The sequence below is a fragment of the Hyalella azteca genome, unplaced genomic scaffold, assembly GCF_000764305.2.
Source record: "Hyalella azteca isolate HAZT.00-mixed unplaced genomic scaffold, Hazt_2.0.2 contig1796, whole genome shotgun sequence".
NCBI classification, from domain to species: Eukaryota; Metazoa; Arthropoda; class Malacostraca; order Amphipoda; family Hyalellidae; genus Hyalella; species Hyalella azteca.
In genome coordinates this window covers 194,353-219,750 of record NW_025932096.1, presented here as the reverse complement: position 1 = coordinate 219,750, position 25,398 = coordinate 194,353, and the positions used below count along the sequence as shown (strand labels likewise).

The 25,398-nt window shown below is 36.9% G+C and overlaps 2 protein-coding genes across 2 annotated transcripts; both read left to right on the top strand.

Annotated features, from left to right (window-relative positions):
* The first annotated feature begins 2,784 nt into the window (after nucleotides 1-2,784).
* LOC108678936 (serine/threonine-protein kinase RIO1) lies at nucleotides 2,785-11,450 on the top strand. The gene is made up of 12 exons (XM_018167430.2): nucleotides 2,785-2,890; nucleotides 5,540-5,623; nucleotides 6,034-6,194; nucleotides 6,496-6,554; nucleotides 6,864-6,979; nucleotides 7,468-7,573; nucleotides 7,752-7,894; nucleotides 8,178-8,364; nucleotides 8,651-8,769; nucleotides 9,434-9,537; nucleotides 10,014-10,222; nucleotides 10,788-11,450. The coding sequence occupies exons 1-12, from the start codon at nucleotides 2,817-2,819 to the stop codon at nucleotides 11,304-11,306; spliced, it is 1,881 nt and encodes a 626-aa protein (XP_018022919.1). The 5' UTR covers nucleotides 2,785-2,816; the 3' UTR covers nucleotides 11,307-11,450.
* Nucleotides 11,451-19,433: 7,983 nt separating this feature from the next.
* LOC108678926 lies at nucleotides 19,434-25,090 on the top strand. Its single transcript, XM_018167422.2, has 6 exons — nucleotides 19,434-19,705; nucleotides 19,902-20,010; nucleotides 20,461-20,550; nucleotides 20,794-20,924; nucleotides 21,105-21,303; nucleotides 24,223-25,090. The coding sequence occupies exons 2-6, from the start codon at nucleotides 19,917-19,919 to the stop codon at nucleotides 24,252-24,254; spliced, it is 546 nt and encodes a 181-aa protein (XP_018022911.2). The 5' UTR covers nucleotides 19,434-19,705; nucleotides 19,902-19,916; the 3' UTR covers nucleotides 24,255-25,090.
* The last annotated feature ends 308 nt before the right edge of the window (nucleotides 25,091-25,398 follow it).

Genomic DNA, 25,398 nt, shown 5'->3' with positions numbered 1-25,398 from the left:
GCATAGTAATAGTGGGTTGGCTTTGATTCATTGTAGAGCACTGTCAAATGCTACATGTATATTCCATTAGTGTCCTTGTCTGAAAATTTATCAAATTGGTAATAAAACCAATAGATAATAACTTAAGAGTCGGACGTCATGCGTTTTCTTGATTACTGCATTTGTGGTGCACTTCTTCAAACATAGCCCATGCCCTCTCACAAAATTGTGATAATAATGATTTTTTATGTTTCACACAATGATTTTTCCCCCAACCACTCTTTGCACATTGTTCTGCAGCTCACTAATGGGAAGAGAATCCCTATTTTCTCCATCCCTATGATGCAATTCACAATAGTATGCTAAATTTATCTAATTAAAAAAGCTAACAAGTTAGAATGGTTATTTTAAGCAGAAGATGAATATTTTGACCAACATACTCCATGTATACTTATGCACAATGATATATTCATTTAAAAGCTATTTTTGATAAACTATGGGGTAAAAGAGGACCGTTTGTGGCAATTGTGGGGTAAGACAGGACCATTTGTGGGGTAAGATAGGACCACTTGTTGGGTAAAACAGGATCATTTAGTGGTCCTGTCTTACCCCATGTCTGGTCCTTTTTTACCTTATTTTAGAATAGTTGTCAGGCAGTGATGATAGCAGGTAGGAATGCCTAGTATGTCTCAAAAGTTGCTTGTCACTTGAGGTTACCTGCCTACATCCACAAACCTGGCCAAAAAATTTTTTGTAACCAGACACAGCTTATTTCCCAAATAGGGTTAACTATTTTGTGACCCTTCTCTACATAGGTTTGCTTTGAAAATTAACCAAAAATAAATTATTTGTAGAAGAGGGTTGAAACAAACACTGAAATGACAGGCAATGATTGCTCTAACATATTCTTTTGTCAAATTAAATTCAGTACAATTAGAATGCATGCAATGGGCCGGTCCTTTCTTACCCCATGAAGGCTGCGATCCTGTCTTACCCCATTTGACTATACTGGTTAATTTATTATCCCTCTAGAATTCCACACTGGCAGCCATGCAGCATTTCTTCTGTATCTGTAAGCTTACAGGATGGTTTGTAATTTTGCACAATTTTGATTGAGTTAAGTGATTTCACTATAACAAAAAAGATTGTGAAAAACATACCTGAAACAGAAAATAATGTTCTAGTGACAACATCATATGTTTTGAAGAAATAAATCATAGTTTAGGTCAATTACTTTTCATTCTATGATGCCTTTACACAATTCTATATATAGTAGCATTCTATGTACAATTTTGTGACGACCGATGATGCACTAATTTTTCGATAAGTGAATTTTTTTTGCCGAGCGAAGTAAATGTAATCAAAATTCTTTGTTGTTGATCAATTTTATTGTTAACTGGAGCCTTTGCTAACTGAGGTTCTACTGTAAATGCATTTTTATTTTTTAAAGGTGTCCCTACCCTAATTACCCTGGGGGGTGTCCCTTTTCACCCCGTTGTGAGGAAATGGCTGCCATTTTTTTTTAATGAGATAGGCAAATTCTGTCAATTACGTTACAATTACATCAATTGTAACGTAGTAATTGAATTCAATTACATCTTATCCCAGTGGGGTAAGATGGGACCAGCTCACTTTTTTTAATCTGTACAGAAAACTATGTCAGATGCAAAAGTCTGAGTTGTAGCTTAGAAGCCCATTGCATAACTACACCTTGTGATAGGTTTAGGGTTTTTTAGTTATTCATTGTATAGATGCTACAGGCTTGTTGCTAGTGATTTCGTTCCTGTCTTACCCCATCTGACTATATGGTCTTTAGATCTTATGTTGCTAGTTTTCTCTGTGCCAATCTGGAATACTGGCAGTCTGGCAGAATGAAAATTATTGCTCATTTATAAGTGATTTTCAGAAATTGTGGGCAAAAATTCAATTCTTTTGAATTTTTAACAAAAAAGTTAAAAGAGGCTCAAGGGTCGTAACTCATAAGAATGGGTAAAAGTATGTTTGTCTCATTCATTTAGCGCTTCTGGCTGATTTTCCATTATGCACTTGATTCACTGAAATTAGATACAATTGTAATATTAGAAAAGCTGAATAACAACATCCTAAAAGATGAATTGAAAATTGCCTTATACAGCAGAATCTTGGTTAACCACAATAATCTGTTCCAGTAAAGTCAATGTTAACTTAAACATTCATTAAAAGAATTAATTTCCTCATTAAAAACAATGGAAATAGAAATAATTGGTTCCCAGCCAGGCAGTTCTTAACTTCTTATAGATTCACTTGTATACTATATAGGTATAGACTGTAATGATAGTAACACGTACATATAGCATAACAGATTCAGTCCATGATTCTACCCTAGCTTCCAGATTGAAAGCACCGGGCTCAAAATTATTAATATTTTATCAATTTCTTACTATTTTATCCATACACTTCATTGATTTTTCACCACGCTGTGCTTCATTTTTCTAGGTGAATAATGCAATATATTGATGGAATAATTAAGAGAATCACGTTTTCCGAATTTTTTGACAGCAAAAACAACTTTGCCAGCAATGGCGAGTTGATAATATATGAAAGATTGTAACTAAGATGGAGGCTGTGTAGGTATGTTTCTTAAATTAGAACAGTTATAAAAGGAGCTAAATTTTCATGGAGGGGGAATCCTGGACAGGGTTTAGTCTTTTCAATGATTTATGGTAGGTATTTACATTTTGTGAACACCACAGGCTCTTGAATTTTGTATCAACGAGAAATGTTTTTTCACAGATATTCCAGTATCATTTGAAGCAATAAACCTTATTCATAAATCCACTTCCCCAGATTGGCCAAAAATGGATCCAGGAGCGACAGAAACTCTTCATCCCTATACTTTTGATGGTCAATTCAGTGATGCAGATGAAGAAAGGTATGTTATTTAATTGCATTTTTAATTATAGCCAGTGTTTCGGGAGGAGGCATGGCCATTAGTCATTGTTTTATTTGACTTATTAATCAGAGTAGTGGTTTTACTGGTTAAATATATATGAATAATGATGAATTTTGTAAAAAATTCTCTTCTGATAGGTTCTCAGATCATTTGATGGCAAATGTAATAACAGATTAACAGTTACACTTTTTTTTTAAATACCATGGTTTTAATATTAAATTATTTGGCTATAATTTGTTTCTTATAAATATCCTCATTATCTTGAGTAGGTACTTATTAAATAAAATTTGTATGGATTATGTTTTTTTGTACGAAATTTTTTCCTTTTCTGTTTCATCATTAATATAACTATAATATATATCAGTGGTTCCCAAAGTGGGTGATATCGCCCCCCTAGGGGCGGTGGAAAGATTTTGGGGGGGCGGTATGGAAGAAGAGGGCGATAGGGGGGCAGCAGTCCGAAGTCAAAGTCAGAAGTTTGAGCGTTTGTTTGACAATTTATACACAACACTTGCAGCACATGACTCCCAGCGATGGTTTTTTTCACCCAGATCTGTTTTTTTAATCTATCCTGGGTTTATATCTCGGACAAATTACCGGCTGGTCTCACGGCCAATTTCCACAATCAATGATCAAGGAATGTCTCTCAAACTAATGAACGTAACTCAATGAAACTTGGTACACGTATTCATTAGGACCTAACGGTAATGTTTAGCTTGTGAAAATTTTTTAAATTTTGCCCTCATTTCTGAGTTATATGGCAATTGGGCCCACAGTGATCAAGTAATTTCTTTCAAACTACTGAACAGATTCAAATGAAATTTTAAATTTACAGTCCTAACTACCAAACGGTAATGTTTAGCATTTTAGCTCCTAGAAATTTTTTCTATTTTGCCTTCGTTCGCGAGTTTTTTTTTTTATTTCACCTACATTCATGATTTAAACGGCAATATGTGCTTAAATTTGCAGTAATCAATAATTTTCTTCCAAACTACTGAACAGATTCGAGCGAAAATTAGTATTTTAAAACCTAACCTCAGCAATGGTGATATTTAGCTCGTTACAATTTTTTTCAATGTTGCCTCTGTTTGCGAGTTATACGGCTATACGTATATGGCTATATACATAAACGGCTCTTGGTTAAACTGGCCGGTAGAAAAGCCGGTCGTTTCTCCTATATCTGTATAACTTGATAACGATAGCAAATTATAAAAATTATCACAAGCTAAACATCACCGTTGGGAAGTGAGGTATTTACATACAAAGTATTGTTGAAATCTCTTCAGTAGTTTAGAAGAAATTCCTTGATCACTGTGAATTTAAGCAACAAATTACCCGGCAAAGCGAGGCAAATATAAGGAAGTGTGAAATCAAGAATGACAGTGAAATGGAAAAAAAAAACTCGCAATCGAAGGCAAAATCAAAAAATTTATTGAAAGTTAAACAAAAAATAAAATCCCCGTTTGTTAGTTAGGAATGTATATTCAAAATCTTGTTCAAATTTGTTCAGTAGTTAGAGAAGAAATTCTTTGATCACTGTGAATTTCAGCCTGTATCTCAATATAACTAACAAATAAAGGTGAAATTTAACAAAATCTCGCAAGCTAAACATCACCATTAGGTTCTGATGAATACATGTTCCAAGTTTCATTGAGCCGCATTCATTAGTTTGGGAGATATTCGTGGTCACTGAATTTGGAGATTGGCAGTGAGACCGGCCACAAGTCCGGCCGTAAATTTGCCCGAGACGTCCTAGGTTTCTAGTGCTGAAACAGTTAAAACAGCTGAAATACATATTAGTTTGCTAAATGGGGTTCTATTTGTGAAATACACATTTGTGTTTAACCATTATGTTTTAAATTACAGCGTACTAAATTTCAAGAAAGAGGCGCATGTTTTTATATGTCTGTGGGGGGCGTTAGAAATACACTAGGGAGCCAAAGGGGGTGCCAGCCTGAAAAAGTTTAGGAACCACTGATATACATAGATTTTTTTCCATTTTTGAGTCATTATGTAGTATATATAAACTGTAAGTTTTAAATATATTTTATGCCAACATAATTGATGAAAGAATATATATAAGAAAGAATACATACCGGTATATGCAAACCTCAAAATTTATCTACCTATATATACTTGGAACAAAGCCCCTAAACATGGGCTTTGGTACACTATGATCAGTTTAATATCTCTTTTGTTCTGTATCATTGTTGCATCTTCCCCACATCCATTTATCTTCATCTTAATCTTAAAACCTACTTTTGAAGAAAAAGTATAATATTTACCATTCAGTAAATAATCCCTGTCCACTAGCTTTTATATTGATTTAATTTTGTCTGTGTTGATTTAAAATTGGAATACTACCGGGATATTTATATATTCACTAAATCTAAAGATAACACTATAATGATACAGAAACATCATTTTCAGCTGCAAACTTTATCTTTTCAAGTGAAGACCATAAACAGAAAATACTGGCTCTAATTTGAGGATTTTGAAGGTGTTTTTAATTTGAAACCACCCCATTTTGTCTGAGCCAAATGACCATCATCTGCATGTAATGCTGTAGTTCTGCCACTACCAGTACACATAAATTTATTTTTTGCTAATTGAAATTTCATCTTCCAGTAATGAATGTCACAGAGAATGCAGCACGTTACCTGCAAATATGGGAACACTCGTCATTGACCAGAGTGAGCACTGGTCTTCAGAGTGAGTTGCTGATATATTGCAGATTTTTGTCATTTTAATACAGTGCTACTGGATCATTGACATGTATTGTCTTTTATGTAAGACATGTGAACCTTAGAAGTTATTTTTGTTTATTGAGGCAATGACTTTTAATTATTTTCATGTTATTTTTAGGACCAAATTTTGTACTCTGATCAGCGTATGTGACAGGTAATTTCTTTCATTGACCTTAATATGAGTTGTCCTGCTCATGTGTCATAATGGTTGTATATTTATCATGAACTTGACCATTTTAAGCGCATTTTCTCATTTAAAATAAAAAGCGCTATTGTGCTCGTCATGTCCGTGACTTCACATCACGGAGTGAGTGAGAGAAGATGCGCTCTCTCACTCACTGCAGTGTGTACTGAGTTATATATTTTTTTCTACAGTGAGCAGCCTTCACACAATTCTCATGATGATATCCGAGAAGATCCCAACTCCCTCCTGCAATTTCATTATGGACCAAACTTGGATGATGAGTATGATGATGATGATGATGATGATGAAGATGACTATGATGAGGAGTATATGGCTAATGTTCACCTTGGCTGTAAGTTTCATACTTTGTTTATTGTCATGTTTATATTACAAATTCTTTCAAACATCACCAATAATTATAATTTTCTGTTTAAAATTTGTTTAAATGAAATAAGTAGTATGTATATGACCTGTACATGCATTTAATACAGCATTTTCTACATGAGAGCATCTATATTTTTTACCTGAAATTGAGTGTGTGGTTCCACAACACCAAATAATTTGAAACTGTATAAATTTGAAATTTGGGTATCTGGTACATATTACATGCATTCCTTTAATGCTTTATCTCCATAATTTTTGCTCCTTCACAGCTCTTCACCAAGTTTTTGGAGAGAGCATAATGGGCAGCAATACGACCAGCACATCAAAGGTACACATATGCAGTCTAGTCAGATATTGGTGTAAGGAATAAATTTGATTGCACTGGAATTTTTGTCTTAATTTGCTGCTGTTCAATGTGCTAAATACATAACAGTAATTGCTTGGAAAGTAGAGTTACTGTTTATTCTAATGTCAAATTTTTTAGAGTTTCAAAGTAAATTGTTGAAATGATTATATTATCTTGAAAATTCATTATTGCTTGCCGTGCTTTTATGTTGCATTTCATATGGATGCAATACTTACTACTATTTGTTTTGTAGAAATATATGCATTGCCTCAATATTTAATTAATTTCCAGGGAACTAATGTGTTTCAACCTGAGCAATTCAGCAGTCGCTTGTGCTTCGATCAGTACAGTCATGGCCAGTACAAGACGAGCGCCACCAACGCCCTACAGAACCAGCAGCAGAATAGGTACGTTTTTTAATCCTTACAGATATTTACTTTGGAAGTGTGGGAATTAAATTCACAGACCTCTCAATGCGTGAGGAACTGAATTATGTAAGTTAGGATTCATCAAATAAATTTTTTTTAAGAAGAAATCTTTTTCTTATACCATACTAAAATTTATTAATTGCCGAAGTAAATTATTATTGTACTACAAAGTTAGTGGCAATTCCCTATTATGCATTCACAATTTTCTTGATCACGTTTGCTCTAGTGATAACTCTAAAGTATTCCAATATTTTTTATGTGATCTCATCATATTCTGTTTATCATCTCTGATGCACAAATAAATAAAATCACGTTTTTGCATGGTTTGTGGACAAAGCGTCAGTGACCGTTACTTCAACTTCTAATTAAAGCTGGTAAATTCATCTATGTCACTGTTACTGAGAGTGATTGATGTGATAATCTGTACGACTATGGTAATATAACTTGTATTAAAACATTGCCTGCAGGTACATCAAACGTGACAAAGACGATCGCAAAACAGCAGATAAGGTGCTGGACAAGAGGACTGCCATGATCATTCACAAGTACATCAACAACGAAGACATCAGCGGTGTACGTTGGGCTCGTCAAACTTGCATGAATTTGAATGTTTACAATTTGTTTATAGACTCTTCCAACGTACCTATGATTTTTAATGTCAATTATCAATGGTATTGAGTTGAAATTAATCGTTGTAGTAAGCCTTATTAATGCTTGCTGTTGCATTTGTTTTATTGATTTTATTTCTCAGGTTTATGGTTGCATTTCTACCGGCAAAGAGGCGAACGTGTACTACTGTGCGAGTGAAAAGTATGGTCCTTGCGCCCTCAAGATCTACAAAACTTCTACTATGGTCTTCAAAGACCGAGACAAATACGTCACTGGGGACTACAAGTGGGTAGTAACATGCCAAATTTGGCGTTGGGAAAAAAGATCTTATTTATTTTAACAACTGACAAATTTATTCTAAAGAATGACATTTTTTTCTAACTAATTACAAAGTATCCTTTGAATAATTGGAGTTTCTTTTTGCTAACTTTGGATCAGTGAAGCAGTGATTATTTATATGCTATTATAATTGAGAGGCAGCCTAATTATTCCAGGTCGCATGTGGCTTGCGCCAATTAAACATCACCCACCATGCATTCAAATAAATTACCTTAGTTGAAATTTACAGGTTTCGCCACGGCTATGCTAAACACAACAGTCGCAAGAAAATCCTGGTGTGGGCAGAGAAGGAGTTCAGCAACCTGCATAAACTTTACTCTGCGGGGCTGCGCGTCCCGGAACCTCTCAAGCTGCGCTCTCACCTCCTGCTGATGAGGTTCCTGGGGCATGAACAAGACCCTGCCCCACTCCTTAAGGTAACGAGGGTGACAATTGTTATTCCTGTGACATGAGATGCTAGTGCGTCTAAATTAGAATACTTGACAGAAAATTTTAATCAATTTTTTTAGCTATTCATTAGCTTACATTGCATTCTTCCCCATTTCTTTTTAACTCGAGCTATAATTTCCCTGAAATGTTTTTTTATGACCGTCTGAATTTATAAGATTATCCTGGCAAGTTTTTCTAGTGATGCCATGGTATTATTGATGGCTTCTGATTTCAATTGGTGGTTTATCACTGAATTTATTAAAAAAATTTCAGGACCTGAAGATGTCTTCGAAGGTGGCAACTGAGCTGTACTGGTCGCTGGTGCTTGACATGTGGACGATGTACAGAGTGTGTCGGCTCGTCCATGCTGATCTCTCTGAGTTCAATTTGCTGTACGTGGTCCTACTGCTTTTAGCTATTTTAAACTATCCCTTACTATGGAAGTTAATAGTGCCTGATGCTGGTTAGTCCTGATTGTTTGGTTTTTGAGTTTTTGAGTGTCGGCTTCAGATCTTGCGTCTTGCTTTTTTAATTAAAGCAATTGCTATGCAGACTGTTGTGCGATGCCGACTGTTTTAAATGTGAAATTGGAGATTTAATTTAATTCGATCTATATTCGACCTGGAAAAATTTCATCGATGGTTGCTACCTTTGCAGTATTGCCAAATACTGCAATGAGTTGGGATTTGGGGTACCATCTAGTTTTATGGGATTTTAACAACTGGCCAATTTTGTACTGAAAATGTTCTTAGGCTGCTATTACCCTCGCAATTTCGTATAAATTTGATAGTCTTTTTTGAGATTGAATCGTAAGTTTCCTTCTCTAACTTGAAACTAATGTGAATTTCAAAGCTTTCGAATGAGTATATGATTTGTGCAATGGACTTGATGTCGAATAGCAGTGTACAAAATTGGCTTCGATGTTTGCTGCATGTTAGATATGAGTTACATAACAAAGATGCAATTTAAGTTGATTTAAAGCCAGGTACATGTTAGCATAAACATCAATTGGAAATCACGCATCACTGTCTGATCTCATGCTTGTTCCTTGTGCAGTGTTAACGATGGTCAAATTTTCATCATTGACGTGTCGCAGTCAGTGACTCCAGAACATCCTCATGCCATAGATTTCCTTAAGAAGGATTGCTTCAACATTACAGGTTAGAATAGTTTAAACTGTATATCCAATTACTTCCTAATAGTTTAATTTTTTATTTTCTGTTTTGGTGAAGGTATTCTTTTGTCAGTATTTTTACAACACTTCTCTTTAACTTCACTTCTTGTTGTTTGTCTGTCTGCTACAAATCTTATAATCGAAATTTAACACACTTCTACTTATCCTATCGATCTGAAATTTTGCACATTTGTGTAAAGTCGGAGTCAATGCATGAATTAATTGACAGAATAAATAATTTTTGAAAAAAATTTTTTTTTTGAAAAATTTGATTTTTTTTAATATTCGAAAATATAATGAGAAATTCGTTGTACATCTGTAACATTGGATAAACTGGATTCTTTAGAAGTGTTGTCTTTAAAAAGTAATTTTTAAATGTATATTTCTTCATCATTCCTTACTTCAATCCTCCCTGTTCATACTTGACATGAGACAATTTGTCTTTTTTTACATTATTTATAGAATTTTTCCGGAAGAAAGGGGCGCAAACAGTGGGATTTAAGGATTTGTTCCTTTTCATTGTCGACAAGAGCATCAGTCATGAGAATAAAGACGAATGTTTTGTGAAGCTGAAACAAAAGGCTGCTGCTAGGGATCCCAATCTCACCAATGAGGAGAAGGTCGATGAAGAGGTCTTTAAGGGTGCTTTCATCCCCCAGAACTTGGGGCAGGTATGTTACAATGGTGTCTTCGTTCTAGAATGTAATGCATTTTCTTTTGATGCTAGGTATAATTCAAGCTGAATGAAATCCCAAAAATTACATCATAACGTGGATATTTTTTTGGCTGCAGATTCCATGCAAAATTATTTTAACTCATAATGGCAGCTTATATATTTGTCCCGTTTGTATATGATCGGCACAAATCACATGTGTGAACTCAGGGAAGAAAACCTTTCTATATTCGAACCCTATAATTATTTGGCTAAAGCCATTGTAGAGCTTAAGCAGTAGCCTTAGTAGCACCAAGATGGTTGTTATCTAGGCGTGGGATCGAAACATGGGAAGTTATGTTTATTTCTCGGTATAGCTATAATGGCGGTGCGTCACAGCGTTATGTAGGTCGATAGCAACACACCAGCCTGGCCATGAACGAAGCCCAAAGCGAAACTCTACTCCCCGTCTGTTCTCATGAGAATTTTTTGATCTGAACGTGGTTTTTGTCTTAAATTTTGAGTAAAGCCGCCGATGTCTACTTTCAACACGCACGGGAATGCAATGCTTGTTCTTGTCTCAGGTGGTTGATTTTGAGCGGGATTACTACGAAATGAAGATGGGTCAACGGCACTCGGATGATCTGGACTACCAACCCATTATTGGTATGGCTCCAGACTTGTCATCCGCAGCTACCGTTCCTAGGATCCTACACGGTCCTGAATCACATACCAATGATGCTCTATGTAGTGCCTCGAGCCAGTCGTCTGCTGATGTCGGAGCTGATAACGATTGTCCCATAAATTGTGATGCAAATGATAAAATAGATGCTCCTCAATACGTACAATCTCCTATTGAGCGGGAAGTAGGTGAAGTAAAATTACAACTTTACTCTAATGAAGAGAATGAAGTTGAAGATGTCACAATAGAAGAGGAATTTAAAGAAAACAATTGTTCGTCAAAACTAAAACATCAGGTCAGACCTAAAGGCGAAACCACGGAGGAGAAAAAGTTGAGGAAAAAGGAGGTAAAAGAAGACAAGGCTGAGAAAAGGAAAACAAAAGTTCCTAAACACGTAAAAAAACGGGCTACCAAAAAATAATCAGTCCTCGCGTTTTTAACTTCTGTTGTCTTGTTATTTTAATTTGACTGAAATGATCATATTTGTGATCAAACTATTTGCAAATTGTCAGTCGCTGAACGAGTTGCCCTGTAACTTTGAGCATTAAAAGTTCCATTGACTGTCCAAAACCTTTTTAAACCTTTAACTCAATATTTGTGATTTCAAACTTCATCGTAGTCTCCTAATTAGGGCATCTTGATTTGTTAACGTTAATTTTTTACGCGGTGAATTCCTAATGAGAGTGAGCAAAGAATAATTGGAGCTGTCAAGCTCGTCCCATTGTTGTCTGCTCGGTGTGTATCGCGAGCTTGTATTCATTTGCATTAGAGTCCGATAGGAAAAGGATACACGTTTATTGTAGACTGGCGTACGCTCTTTATTGTAGACTGGCGTACGCTCGAACGTATATTTTTCCAATGTATTTTTCTCCGTTTCTTTGAGTGAGTGCATCATTACATCGCTCAAGCCAGAATTTAAGAATGATTATATTTCGGTAGAAAATGATTTTAACTCGGTTACTTATTGCCTAAATACCGAAATGGTCAACAACAAGATTTTATACTCTTTCTTAGCTATCAGTTGAGAACCAATATTGAATTTTGGATTTGGTGAAAATTCCATTTCTAGGGACTGTCAAGATAAAATTAACTTGTTAGCGCGTGAGTAACATTATCGCAGTGATTCTTTTTCATGGAGCTCCAGTTCCGCGAATACGTTTTCGACGAATTTTTGCTTCCAAGCTTCTACTTTGTTTTGCATTACCCCCTGTAAATCATGGTTGAACCATGCTGTAAATAATGTAATTAAATATATATATATAACAATTGTTTTGACGAACAATTGTCAACATTTCATAGGCTATGTTAGCCTGTGGCTAGTTCTGTGTGAACGCAAGACCACACGCAAGTTTAAAAGGAAGCTGACCACCGAATCGACACTTTAGCGAACTCAAGCGCGAGCTCAAGAGGCAAACCTAACTTCACCTTCAACTTACCCAGTCATAAATCCATAAATACCGAATGGATTTCTTTCAAATTTGAACCATAAGTAGATAATATTAGTAATTTGTGGACAGATTTATTTCAGAATTTTACATAAAATACTTTTTTATTAATACGGAAACCATGACTTCATTTTCAACTTACCCAGTCATAAATTCATAAATACCGAACGGATTTCTTTCAAATTTGAAAGATAAGTAGATAATATTAGTAATTTGTGGACAGATTTATTTCAGAATTTTACATCCAATATATCCAATAGTGTCGAGAATACCTGACTAATGACTCAATAATTTATACGAAACGCATGGCGTTGGCACATTCGGTACGTTATACCTTGTGACTAATGTGTTTCTGCTAGTTCCGAGATTATTTTCCCTACCAGTGATGAAATTCTGAGACAAACTACATGAGCACTGGACCAAAACATGGAAGGCCTCTGTTGCTCACTCCCAGAAGGGAATTTCAAAAATTACTGATATGTGATATCATCTACTAATCTTTCAAATTTGAGAGAAATCCGTTCGGTATTTATGGACTTATGACTGGGTAAGTTGAAAATGAAGTCATGTTTTCCGTATTAACAAAAAAGTAGTAGATGTAAAATTCTGAAATAAATCTGTCCACAAATTACTAATATTATCTACTTATATTTCAAATTTGAAAGAAATCCATTTGGCATTTATGAATTTATGACTGGGTAAGTTGAAGGTGAAGTTAGGTTTGCCTCTTGAGCTCGCGCTTGAGTTCGCTAAAGTGTATTAAATAATCACATTTAATTCAATACATTTTAATTTTGAATTATTTGTATTTTATTTTAATTTCATTCTACAGCTGCAGCTGGTATAAATGAGCATCATATGATAGGAGCGAAAATAAAATTGTATTAAAATTAATTGCAAAATTGTATTAAAATTTAATAGCGATAACGTATCAGGATTTCAATCACAGAAATTCGGGTATGAGTATTTAAAATTCATCATTTGATGCATGAACAAATTAGACAGACAATTAATTTTATCGATAGATAAGCACGCTGCAAAAATTAACGATAGGTTAATAATAAAAGAAACATTTAAAACGGTAACGGAATTTTAGGACCAGCACTTGAAAACGTAAGCAAGAGGTTTTGTGATTTTGATGCTCAATTTTGCAGCAAAGGTTGGGTTTGGCTGTGCAGAGAGGCAATGCAGCTAGCATCCTAACGGCAGTCAGAGACAAGTTCGACGTGGGCCCGCTCCTCGCTCGCGTCACAGCTCAGTGACCCTCGGAGTCGGTGTAGGCCACCATCAGAGGCGTTAAGGTCGGGGCCCTGATCATTGACATGAAACCATTCCCTATTTTTAATTAATAAAATTAATTCCCTTTTTGTTGGAATGGTGACTGTGGGAGGCCTTTTAAAAAAAATTTTGCTAAAGTTATATTGACCAAACACTTCGACACTTAGCGGCTACCCAATGCACGTGTCAGTTCAATGGCTTAGGACCGAATCGACACTCCTCCGAACCCGCATATGCCGCTGCGAACACGCCTGCCGGCTCAGACGAACAACCTAACATTTCTCTCAACCGAACCCAATCATACCTCCTTCAATACTGAAGGGATCAGCTCAAAATTTTGAATATAAGTATGTATTATCATTGTCCCGCGATAGAAATAAATACCGATTGCTCCATACTCAATGGAGTCTTAGAAACGACGAAATAGTTACATTTCAAATATTTAGATGAGGATGAGTGAGATCATCGGAAATTCGGAAGGATTGTAAAAAAATTGTTTCTTGGCGTAGAGATTCAATTATATTTTAAACCTCCATCAGAAATTGTGCAAGTATTAAATAACTTGAACTTAATATACCGTTCATATGATTTGCAGCGAACATTCCAGTTCATTACGACTTACAAAGAGATCGCCCATGATGGGAGAAAATAAGTGACAGATGAGGCTCATATCACTCAGTTAATAATTATAACATCAAATCTTTTTTAATGAAAACATGAGTGTTGATTTCAACATATAACAAATATACACACCTTTAGAATAAAAATGAACTAAGTGCGTAATTTTATTTCTAATTTTAATAATAATTGGCACCATCGCGTAGAAATGCAGCTATGCAGCGTCGACTGTCACCGGTGACCGGACATCAATCAGTTGCAGACATGCATTCGTGGTAAATGTTTGTGTATCATTTGCTCCTCCAAATGTCCCCGGCGGTGTGCATCACGTTGAACTCGGTTTGGTGTTGTCTTAGTCGTGAGACGCTATTACTTCCTACCGTTTAGTTCGTTTGCTTAATTTAACTTGGAGACAAATTGTTAAGGAACAAACGCATCTTAAAGTTAGTAATCTAATTGAATATTTCGGGAGTCTGTTGCAACGTTTAATTGAAGTCGGTAAATAAAATGGAGATAGTAAATTTTAAGTAGTGAGTACAAATTTTCTCAGAGTAGTGGTTAGCCTTCATGAACTAACCGTCGAACGTCCAGCCTCCTGAACTCTTCTTCGACTCGCAGACAGTCGCAGTCAACCAATCGTAATTATGTCCATCTTTTACTGAAAGTGTTATTTTAGCACTGATTTGGGCTAGAAATCCTTGTCAAAATTCAGACGAATTATCTGAACGTATTGAATGAGACAATAGACAATAAATAGAGATTGTTTTACAATAATCAAATTTGATTTTTGAGAGTATTTTGATCGAATTGTAATTTTGTATATTTTCGTGGGTCAAGACTCAAGACTGTTGCCTGAAGAGTGAATACTACTTATTATTTACGTTATTGATAGGCTAAATGACTAAAAAGCAGTTCAGACCCAGACTAGGCCTATGTCATTGTTTTATTGTGGATAATTAAGAATGATGGTTTTCCGGTTTGAAGCCTCGAAAGTTAATTTCATTGTGCTTTTATAGTCGCCGTCGCCCGTCAATAATAATGATACATACATTTTTGCCCACTGCCCTGAACAGCTCCTGCTGTGAGGCACTCAACTCGCCACTCGTCATCAATAAAAAGTTAAAATCCGTATGACACCGTACCTACTCGTCACTCAGAAATACGATTTGTAGGGTTCGATTGTCACGTAATCAGTAGAAGCTTTTTCGATCAAGCTAGAAAGTTAGGACTAATTTTTGTTAACAAAATAGATCGTTTCTTTTCAAGGCCGGTGACTTATTTCTCTGGCATATACGCCTGACGATAGTTGAAAACTTGTCTGAAAGAATTCTTGGGTTTATACACGCGTGCGTTTAACTAAGCCACTTTATCGAAAGTGACTTAATAATAAAGATTTGTCAGTTATTTATTTACTTTTAAATAGTGATTAACGTGGTCAGTTATCGTGCCAAGTAAAGCATTCGTTCCAAATGATTCCACCTCTAAAATACCTATTCCAAAAAAGAATATCCGCATTGATAGGAATTTATATTAGCGCTACAACCCCTATAAATACTCGTATTTTGTATGTTACTGGCGTCGGTCGCACCTGCATGTCTCCTGAAACTCATAAATCATGTTTAAGTGCTGATTTACCTACTTCATGCTTGTTTTCTCAGATTAATTATTGAAAAGATACAGATCTCTGTAACGATGACTCCTCATCCTGTGCTTGAATTTGCATTCAAAGACGTGCGAAAAAAAAGATAACGGTTATTTAGCCACTTGTAAATTGTGCACGTTTGAAAAAAAACTGTGAAATTTCCACAAACTAGCAAGAGCAATTTAGTGAAACATCTAGAGAGACATCACCCTAATGCTTATCGCGAATACTGCAGTCGATTTGTCAGAAAAAAAGCATCAGTATCTAAAACCAAAATGACTAATTCGATGACTGCTTCTTTTGCAACTGTTCCAACTCCAGCATCAAATGACCTTCCTTTTGATGAAAATATGGACATAGACCATTCTGATTTGGCAGCATCGCAACTCCTACCAACAACGTCTTCCGCCTCACCTGCTAAATCTTCAACTCCTTGTCATCCGTCAGAGACGACGCTTTTACCTACAGCGTCTCCCGAATCACCGGCAAAAACTCAATCCACGTCTAGCCAATCATTTGATACAGCGCCTTTGCCAACAACGTCTTCCACCTCACACGCTAAAACTCAATCAATTCATAGTCAACCGTGTGCGATGCTAATTAAGAATCGGCGACATGCAGGTCTATCGTCCTAACGAACGCTGACACCGCTGTAATATACTAATACCGTAATACGCTGCCGCGAACACCATCAGATTTTATGTCCGCTTTTTTTTCATGCAGTGCGCTAAGCGCTAAGTTTAAGCATTAACTTCACACATAACTTTATCAAATCGAAGCTTATCTCGATAAGTCGATGTCGTCAACAACGAGACTTTTAGTTCACATTACGCATGAATGAACAATTTCGGAATTTTTGGGGTTTTATTCCATTTGGAAACGATAAGTAATAAGCCTCAGCATTTTTGCAGCTGGATCTTTGTACACGTCCCTCTTGAGCGATAAATAACATACTAAAACTTCAGCAGTTCGAGTTCAGTTCATCTATTTTAATTGATTTCGATGACCATTTTGTTGAATATCAGTTATTATTTTATTGACGTTTTTCTAATCCAATTTAATTTAGGTTGGTATAATTGTAAAATTTTCGACTTTAATGCTCAAATATCTTGCACAAATCACCGTCGTCATCTGCTAAAAATTAGATCGACGTGATATTGGGAAAAAATAATTTCGCTCCATTGTTTTACCGTTTAATATCTAACCAAACAATAATTTTAGATCTAAATACATTTGCATTTATAAGGCATAGTTACATGAATTAAGGCGGATTTATACACACGTTTTTTTTCACTTGTTATAATTTCAGTAATAACCGTACGAAGGGAATATCCTCAATTTATTTACCTTAATCGCGAGAACTTCAAAAAATCTTAAACATTATCCTATTTAACAATATACATTTCAAAATAATTTTCAATATCATCACGTGTCAATTTTGCGGATATATTATGAACTTTTTTTGCGTTACATGACGAACGTTGCATTATTTCATTGAGGGAAGACTCTATTTCAGTAAAAAAACATCAGTTTATTAAAACTGATAAACATCAGCTTATCAGTTTCCCGAAAACTGGAAGCTCAGGTAAATCGGCATTACGAGACTGACTTCTAAGGCGCGTGTTGTGGACGAGGTGCTAAATCATGTTTTAGGACTGAGACATTTGCGCCGCTGACTGCGGTCATAAATCGCGTCTTTTCTCTTCTGGAAATTAAACTTATAACAGCTCTTTTGCCTCGCATTTTGCCAAATAAAATAAATACATCAATGGTAACAAATCGGATTGGAGAAAAGCAGTGAGTAAAATTACAATAATGTAGTGCGGTGATGAACAATTAATTACAAAGTTACTTGTCCCAGCGGCTGTGTTTACTTACTGATAAAATAGAATAGAAGTGTCGGCGTTGAAGAAATAGGCCCATGGCCTGTTGCCGATTCTTGAACTTTTCGTGCCTTGATTAACAAGGGATCCGGCATTTGGAACCCGATCTTTCCATAGCTGACGATTGATTGAGATAGCTGCTGGACTTACTGCCTGGTCCGTAATTTGCTAGGTATTTTAAGAATGAACATATGCTCCTGCATAGCTTCGTCTAGTCTGTTTTTGAAGATGTTCATACTCGGAGCGTCAACGATGCTATCAGGGAGGCTGTTCCACATGTCGGTGACTCGAAGCGAGAAGAAATGTTGTCGCATGGATGTGTTCCAACGCTGTTTTTTAGTTTATAGCCGTGGCCCCTGGTGTTGGTTCTTGTTTCAAATTCTAGTAATCCTTCTGGGACCTTATATAAGCCATGAGTATACTTGTATACTTCAATGAGGTCCCCACGCAGACGTCGATAACTGAGGCTTGGAAGCTTCATAATCTTAAATCTTTCCTCATAGGACTTGCCTTTCAAGCCCGGAACTATCCTTGTTGCACGTCTTCGAACATTCTCGAGCAAATTTCTGTCCTTTTCAAATCTCGGTGACCACACAACGTTTCCAAACTCAAGACTCGGGCGTACGACGGCAACAAACAACTGCTTCATCGCTTCTGCATCTAGGAACTCGAAAGAGCGCCTGATCAGTCCAAGTCGTTTAAGCTGATGTATATCAGTTTTAATAAACTGATGTTTTTTGTAAGTGAAATGGAGTCTTCCCTCAATGAAATAAAGCAACGTTCGTCATGTAACGCAAAAAAAGTTCATAATATATCCGCAATCATAATATATCCGGATTCAGCGTCTTTGTGTCATCCGGGAACGAGAAAAGTGCGTTTGTAAATACAGCGAGGTAAACAATAATGTCCGTTATCACACACGTATGAGCTGTAGGTCTATTCACGCTGTGTAGCTGCTTGCGCCACGTACTTTATGGTTTGTTTGTGTGACGAGCGAAGAAAGGCGGTAGCGTTCTGCTTGTATAGTTGTTCATGGTGTGAAGAAAGAGGAAACTTGTTTTGTGCAGTGGTGGTACTAGGATATTTTGCCGTTTGTATGTTATATTTTATGAATTATATCTTAACTGCTGAATCTTTGGCAATAAAACAGGAAATTCGTGAGGATCGCCATGTGGTTTGTTTAATATATTCATTAAAAGTAATACATTCAGCCCTTTCACATACTGCTTACTGTTATTGAATAGTAGAGAATACAAAATATACAAAGATTGAAATAGGTTATGGAAATTTATTACAGGACCTGCAAGGTCACAATTAAACCTGTATTATAGAGCTCAGAAATATTTCCGCTATGTGGCGCTGCGACGTCAATCTGAAAATTATCATTTAAATTCAAGGTTTTTAATCGCTCATATCAGATTTTTTTTCTGGTTTCAAAACACAGATTTTCTCTGTTCCTCAAAATCCTCTGTTGCCAGCTCGGAAAAGACGTTACGCAAGCATATCATTGCTTGTAAGACCTCAAGGAAAAATGTCGTATTGTACAGCATAAGGGTGCAGAAGACACGATATGAATATTTGCTGTGCTGCTTAAGGTGTCACTTTAAATTATTGTACAAGCAAGGAAGGTGAAATTTGTAAACAAATATCATTATGAAAATTAATGTGGCATAATTTCGGTTAAATTGCAAACTTTAATTGATTGTCTCGGAATTAAGATCCCAGGGCAATGAAAAAGTTAGACCTTTTTTTACGCCATACTTGACAAATAACATGCATTGTGGTTTATAATACGCATTGATTGGAGCGTGCCAATTACGTAGTGGAATGCACCGCGCCGGGATGACCCCAATAGCCCACGTTTACGATCACCGCTTGCATTCGACAAGTAACACTTACTCAGTCAAGTGTTGTCAATTGTGTCATTTTCATCAACGAAAACATATTTTTTTATGTAAGTAGTGATATTCTTATAAAGAAAACCTAGATTGTCCGATGTATGTAATCCAAATTCGAATGATTGAATATACCTGGAAAAATTTTAATTCTAAAATTACAGTATGACTTCTAGTTCTATAAAGACCCTAGGCCTAGAGTGATCTTGAATTGGGCTCTTAGAAATATTGCACTGATAAACTCGTGATTTACAGAGCGCAACGCGTTGTATGATGGCAGAAGCTCTGGCTGACACGACCTCCGATGGAGAAGAAACGAATGCAGATGTTGGCGAAGAATATCCGGGTCCATCTTCAGCGACAGGTAAAGATTTGTTTGCACGTTCGACTGAACTGTCACTGTAACGCATATTTTTCACAAATTATTCAAAAATTTGTTTTAACATTATTTTATTTATCGAGATCAGTTTCCTGGAAACCTAGAGCTGAATAATATTGTGTCAGGTTTTCTGACGCAACCACATTTGCCTGAACTCGTTCCATGTCCTTACATCATTGTTTGATGCCTGCCTCAATAGTCCAATCATAATTAATTTTGCTTAAATTTTAGTTTTGAGACGATGGAATATTAAGCTCATTTATCAAAATTTACGAATTTTACGTTGTTCTTCCGATTGAACGGTATTGTTTTTGGCATGCAAGCAGCCTCGTTGACGTTGCCACAAAGAGAAGCGGACATAGTTGTATACCAAGACATTGTATATGTAGTCGTCTCACTAATAAGAGAATGTACTATAATATCTTATTGTTGCAGTTCCTATGGCGTTCGTTAACATCAATGGACTCGATTACGAGTTGATGGGTGACAGCATGATGCTGCGCCTGTGGAGTTATGCGACCAAAAGTTTGTAAAAGTTTAAGCTACGTTATTCCTTTTACTCGATTAGGAATAACGAATTAAAAGTTATACTTTTAACTCAATTTTTTATATCGTGATGATAAAACTAGACCTAAATTCACAATGAGGAGCATGCTATTAAAGTGAATGATTCTTCTGTTCAATTTTATTTTCGTTGTCGTTGAAAGTTTTCATTCAATTGATGTGAAACCAAGAGTTAAATAATTCAATAATTGACTTCCTCTGCAGGTAGCGCTAGACGACAAAAGGGGCTGTGCGTCAGCGGCTCCACTATGAAGCAGCTGGCACGCAGGATCCGAGATGCTCCAGACCTCGGCCCTAGGATCGTTCTTATGATTGGAACGAATGAGTTCTTACGCGTCAGTAAATTATTGCCTTAGTTCGAATTGAAGTTAAAAAAATTTAAACATTCTATGCCTTAATCACATTCGGTTCTTCGTTGCAAGTCAGCCTTTACGAGAGTTGCGTATATTCACGCATCACGATATCAGTTTGAGATCTTCATTTAGAAATTTGCTCATTTTCTACTTTATTTACAGTGGTCGGGAGAGCCGCCAAGTCTGAGCTTCTTGCAAGAGGAGTTTGGCTGTGTGTTGACGGCACTGCGGGAACATCCTCGTGCGGGCTACGTTACACGCTGCATCTTGCTGACGCTGCCATCGTTACCCAAGTTCGGGTACAAACATCCCGTCCGAAGAGTCTGGAAAGACTTCAACCTTTATATTCTTGAACTACAAGGTACGGTTTCAAAAAAGTATTTTTTGAATAAACCTTTTGATATACGAGTTAATTGACCTAAAACAATAAGTTGTTACTTTTTTCTAAGAATATGAACTTAAAAAAAATCAAGGACCAACCACATGCTAGCATGCTAGTGATGGGGTTGCAATCTGTGGCTGTAAATTCTACCATAACTCAAGGGCTGTAACTCCCAATGTGCATACCACTGAATCTGAAGGCTGGGTAGAATGACATGAGGCAACAAATAAGCACGAAATTTTTCGATCACTCATTAGCAACAGGTTACTTCAGGCTTATTCTTCAGCGCCGACATCACAATGATATGATATGGCAATATTAATACCATAATCACTTTTATGTTGTTTCCCATGCGGCGTGCGGAAGCATGCTACTGCCTACTGAGTTGCGTAGCCTAAGAAGTTAAGTGTTTAGAGTCCGGCGCTGCGAGTGCGAGGGCATTTAACTATTATCTGCCAGCAAACCTGATGAGATAACTTAATGTAGTTCCTAAATTAAACGTCTCGCGTGATCACACAACCTTCAATGGAAACGCGTTCATTAGTAACATGAATTTCTTTGTCAAATTAATTTAAGTAAATGATTGATGCAACAAATCAATAGCATTTGATTACACATTTATTTGTTAAGGTGGTAAAATAATAGCTCAAATTATGGGCAGTGAAATGTGAAAAAATGATCCGCAGTTAAATTATTTGATGTATCTCTACGGAGCTGTGCAAGACCGCTGAAAATATCCTTTATAGAAAATATATGTGCTTCTCTTTGCTTGTCGTTTGCTTATTCCATTTTCTATATGTGTTTCTGTTTGGTGGTGTGCTGCGGAGAGGGAGACCCTTATCGGTGTCCGCCTCGGCCACCTAACCAAGCATGTAGTGTCTTAGATATTTATGTTTATGTTAGATTTAAGTGCCGAAGTGCCTAGTCCCACCCGTACTCTCTCCTTCTTTCCCTTGTCGTCTCTCTTGACGGCCCAGGTTTGCACTATAGGCCTGACGACCTTCAAGTCTGAGGGGAAAGCACCTGGAAAAAAAAGCATCCCATCAGACATTTGACGTTGGCTCATCGTTAATTAAACGTTGTTGCAACGTGATTTGGTTGGTGGGGTGAATAACGAGCTAGGGTGCAAACCCGCCGGTCATCCCTCCGTTTAAGGGCAGCATGGAAATGACCAAATTCTTCTAACTTCTTATTGTCCTTTTAACTCCTTATTTTAATTGCATGCCTTGTGTGAGTGCCGCTTCAGCAGAGGGCGAGCGCAGTGGACAGCAGTGAACGTCCAATCCCTCGTCATGTCTATGCCTCATGCCTATGTCATGTCTGCCCCATGTCTATGTCATGTCTGCCTCATGTCTATGTCATGTCTGCCTCATGTCTATGGATGTAAGCGTTTTCAATCGAAGACATCGAAAATTTGGAGTCTTCGACCAACGTTAAAAGTACGCTTATTGATTTGAGGTTTGTCCCTCGTAACATTGGTAGAGTTCTGGGCTTAAAGAAATTGCAATTTTATAGTAATTCTTGAAAAATTTGCTGCACAAACATCAGCTACTTATTTGTTAATTGCATTGTAAACACACAAACAATCGGAATAAATTCCAATAATATGCATAGAATGCAATGAAGCCTGTTGATTGAAAGAGCACTATCAAATTTCTCGTATATAGTATACCTATACATCAAGTTAGACGCTTAAAATATTTGAAGACGCTCGGTAAAGTGGATACGACCTGCTTTATCTGTCCGGTTCGCGTAACTTCTTTTGTCTCATTTACGTGCGACGCTTGATTTTGTGACTTGTGACGCGATGCATGCGACCTGCGAACGAAACATTGCGTTCCTGCGGCGCTTCGGGGCGCGATTCCGGAAGGTGAGCCCTAAACGACAGTAATTTGATTTTGATTTCGCCAGGACTTGAGGGCACCACGGAACATTTGGAACTGAATTTCATCTGCTGAAAAGAAAAAAGTCTCGTCGGATTTAGCCGAATGAACGATGAAGCTACTTGAAATATCAAGTAGCTTAAACTCCCGCAAGATCAAAATATTCACAGAAGGAAAATCTGAGCCTGTTGACACGAATACCAGCGACAGCAATGCGGGAAGTTATCTAAGAGGTTTTATTTAAAACTTTTGCTCATAAAGAACCTGAACCTGGAAAAGCACCCTGGCTCCTCCAAACACGGTCTCGACGAAGTATTGAGTGAGAGAACTCGTGGATTTATTCTGCAGCTTCGTTTTTGGAATAAAGTGCTTCAGCCTGGAAATAATAATGAAGTCGAAACTTTCAATGGGACCAATGATCTTAAATGACTCGTGTGAAGTTAAGTCTTGAAGCAAGTTAAGTGATGTTTGAAAGCAAGAACAAACTCCAGGAGCCACATTTGTAAACTGAAAACCTGCGGTGCAGCTCAACAATGTGCAACTCTTTCACTGATGTCACTGACATGTGGAGCAGACTCCCTGCTGAAGTCTTCGAGGCCTCGAGTATGAACGCGTTCAAGAACAGACAAGATGCTCCATACGCCTGGTGGAACGCAAAAGGTTTCATAGCATCAAAGCCAGTTCCGATGGACCTAGTAAAATAATAAGTTTTGCGACCTCCTGCAAGCACGACATAAACTGCAAGAATCAGCGTATTCACAAGACGTATTCTTACTTACAAGGCGTACTATTTTCTAACACCAACGCTGCTTGTATTGAAACGGTGGAAACTGATAGCATCGCGCATTGAAGAATATTAACTATCATGCTTGTATTGAACATACCCTCCCGTCTTACCTGTCTGCAAAAAATACTCTTGCTCTTTCCTATCGTGAAATAGAATTAAAGCATTAAAGTGACTACATTTAATGTTGATTCTAATATTTTCTCTAATATCCTTTTCTCTTTGTTTCAGGGTGTTGGTTCTCATGCATATCCTCTGCATGAGGACACGAATGTACGTCTTATCGCAGTGATAGCTGTGCCATTCGATGGCGGAATTCCGAAGAAGTGTCCACCATCTATCCTGAGGCGCCCAGGGTAGGAGCGACGCCCTCCCAGGAATATAGCTTTTGGCGGGGTTGCGTGTATTGAGTTCCAACCTTCGCCGGATCGTCGGCGACGGTCGCGCAGAACGCGCGAATGGTGAAGCGGCCGTGTGGCATCGCTCGTGTGGCAACAAATACAATCTCTATAGGATGCAGGTTGATTTATAAATTTTTGCTTGGCGCTATACCATAAATTTAGTTCGCACATTATTGAACAAGCAATTCGGTTTGACCTTCGCTATTTACGTTATATATGTGGATTTCGATCACCGCTGTGAGTATTTTTCCATGTAAATTACTTCCTATATATCCATTATAAGAGCCACAATGTCAAACTTTTGGTCCAAATATTATGATATACTCGAAGCTTCAATATCTTGACTATAGTTAAGATGGCCGAACGATCATGGCCGTAACTGACGTTAGCTAAAACGGGGGAAGTCATGCTCGTTAATTAAAGAGGTCGTAAACCTAAGAGTAAACGTAATTTGCAACTTGTGACTGCTACTTCGCATCATGTACAGTATAAATGTTTCATTTTTTTAATTTCATATTTACAAGAACAATAAAGGAAAGCAAATTTTCGTTCATTTTATTAACTGCCGTGGCAGCACAGCCAAATTACAGCCAGGTCTCTGACACTATTAATTAAAAGACGAAACTGTACCCAAACGATGGTGTGGCCTTAACCCGATGACCAACATGCGTAAACTTACACCCTTTCTTTAGTTTATGAAATTGAGATATTGATTTTTCACGAGATATTGTTCAAAAATTGTATATCGAATGGGTTATTAAAATCTATGTTTTCTAGATGGTTTATTACTGCAACCGTGCACGTGTGCTCATGTAGGGTTCACATTTGTACTAATATTGTACAGTATCTGATTACATATTTTTTAGCGCGGACTCCTGCGCACGTATCGCCCTTACGAGTTTCAGCTTAATAATTCAAAGAATAACAATGAAAACTTACGTTTTGCATAGATCGATCAAAACGTCACTTGACATCTCTCTTAAAATAATGAAACCAAACGGTAAGT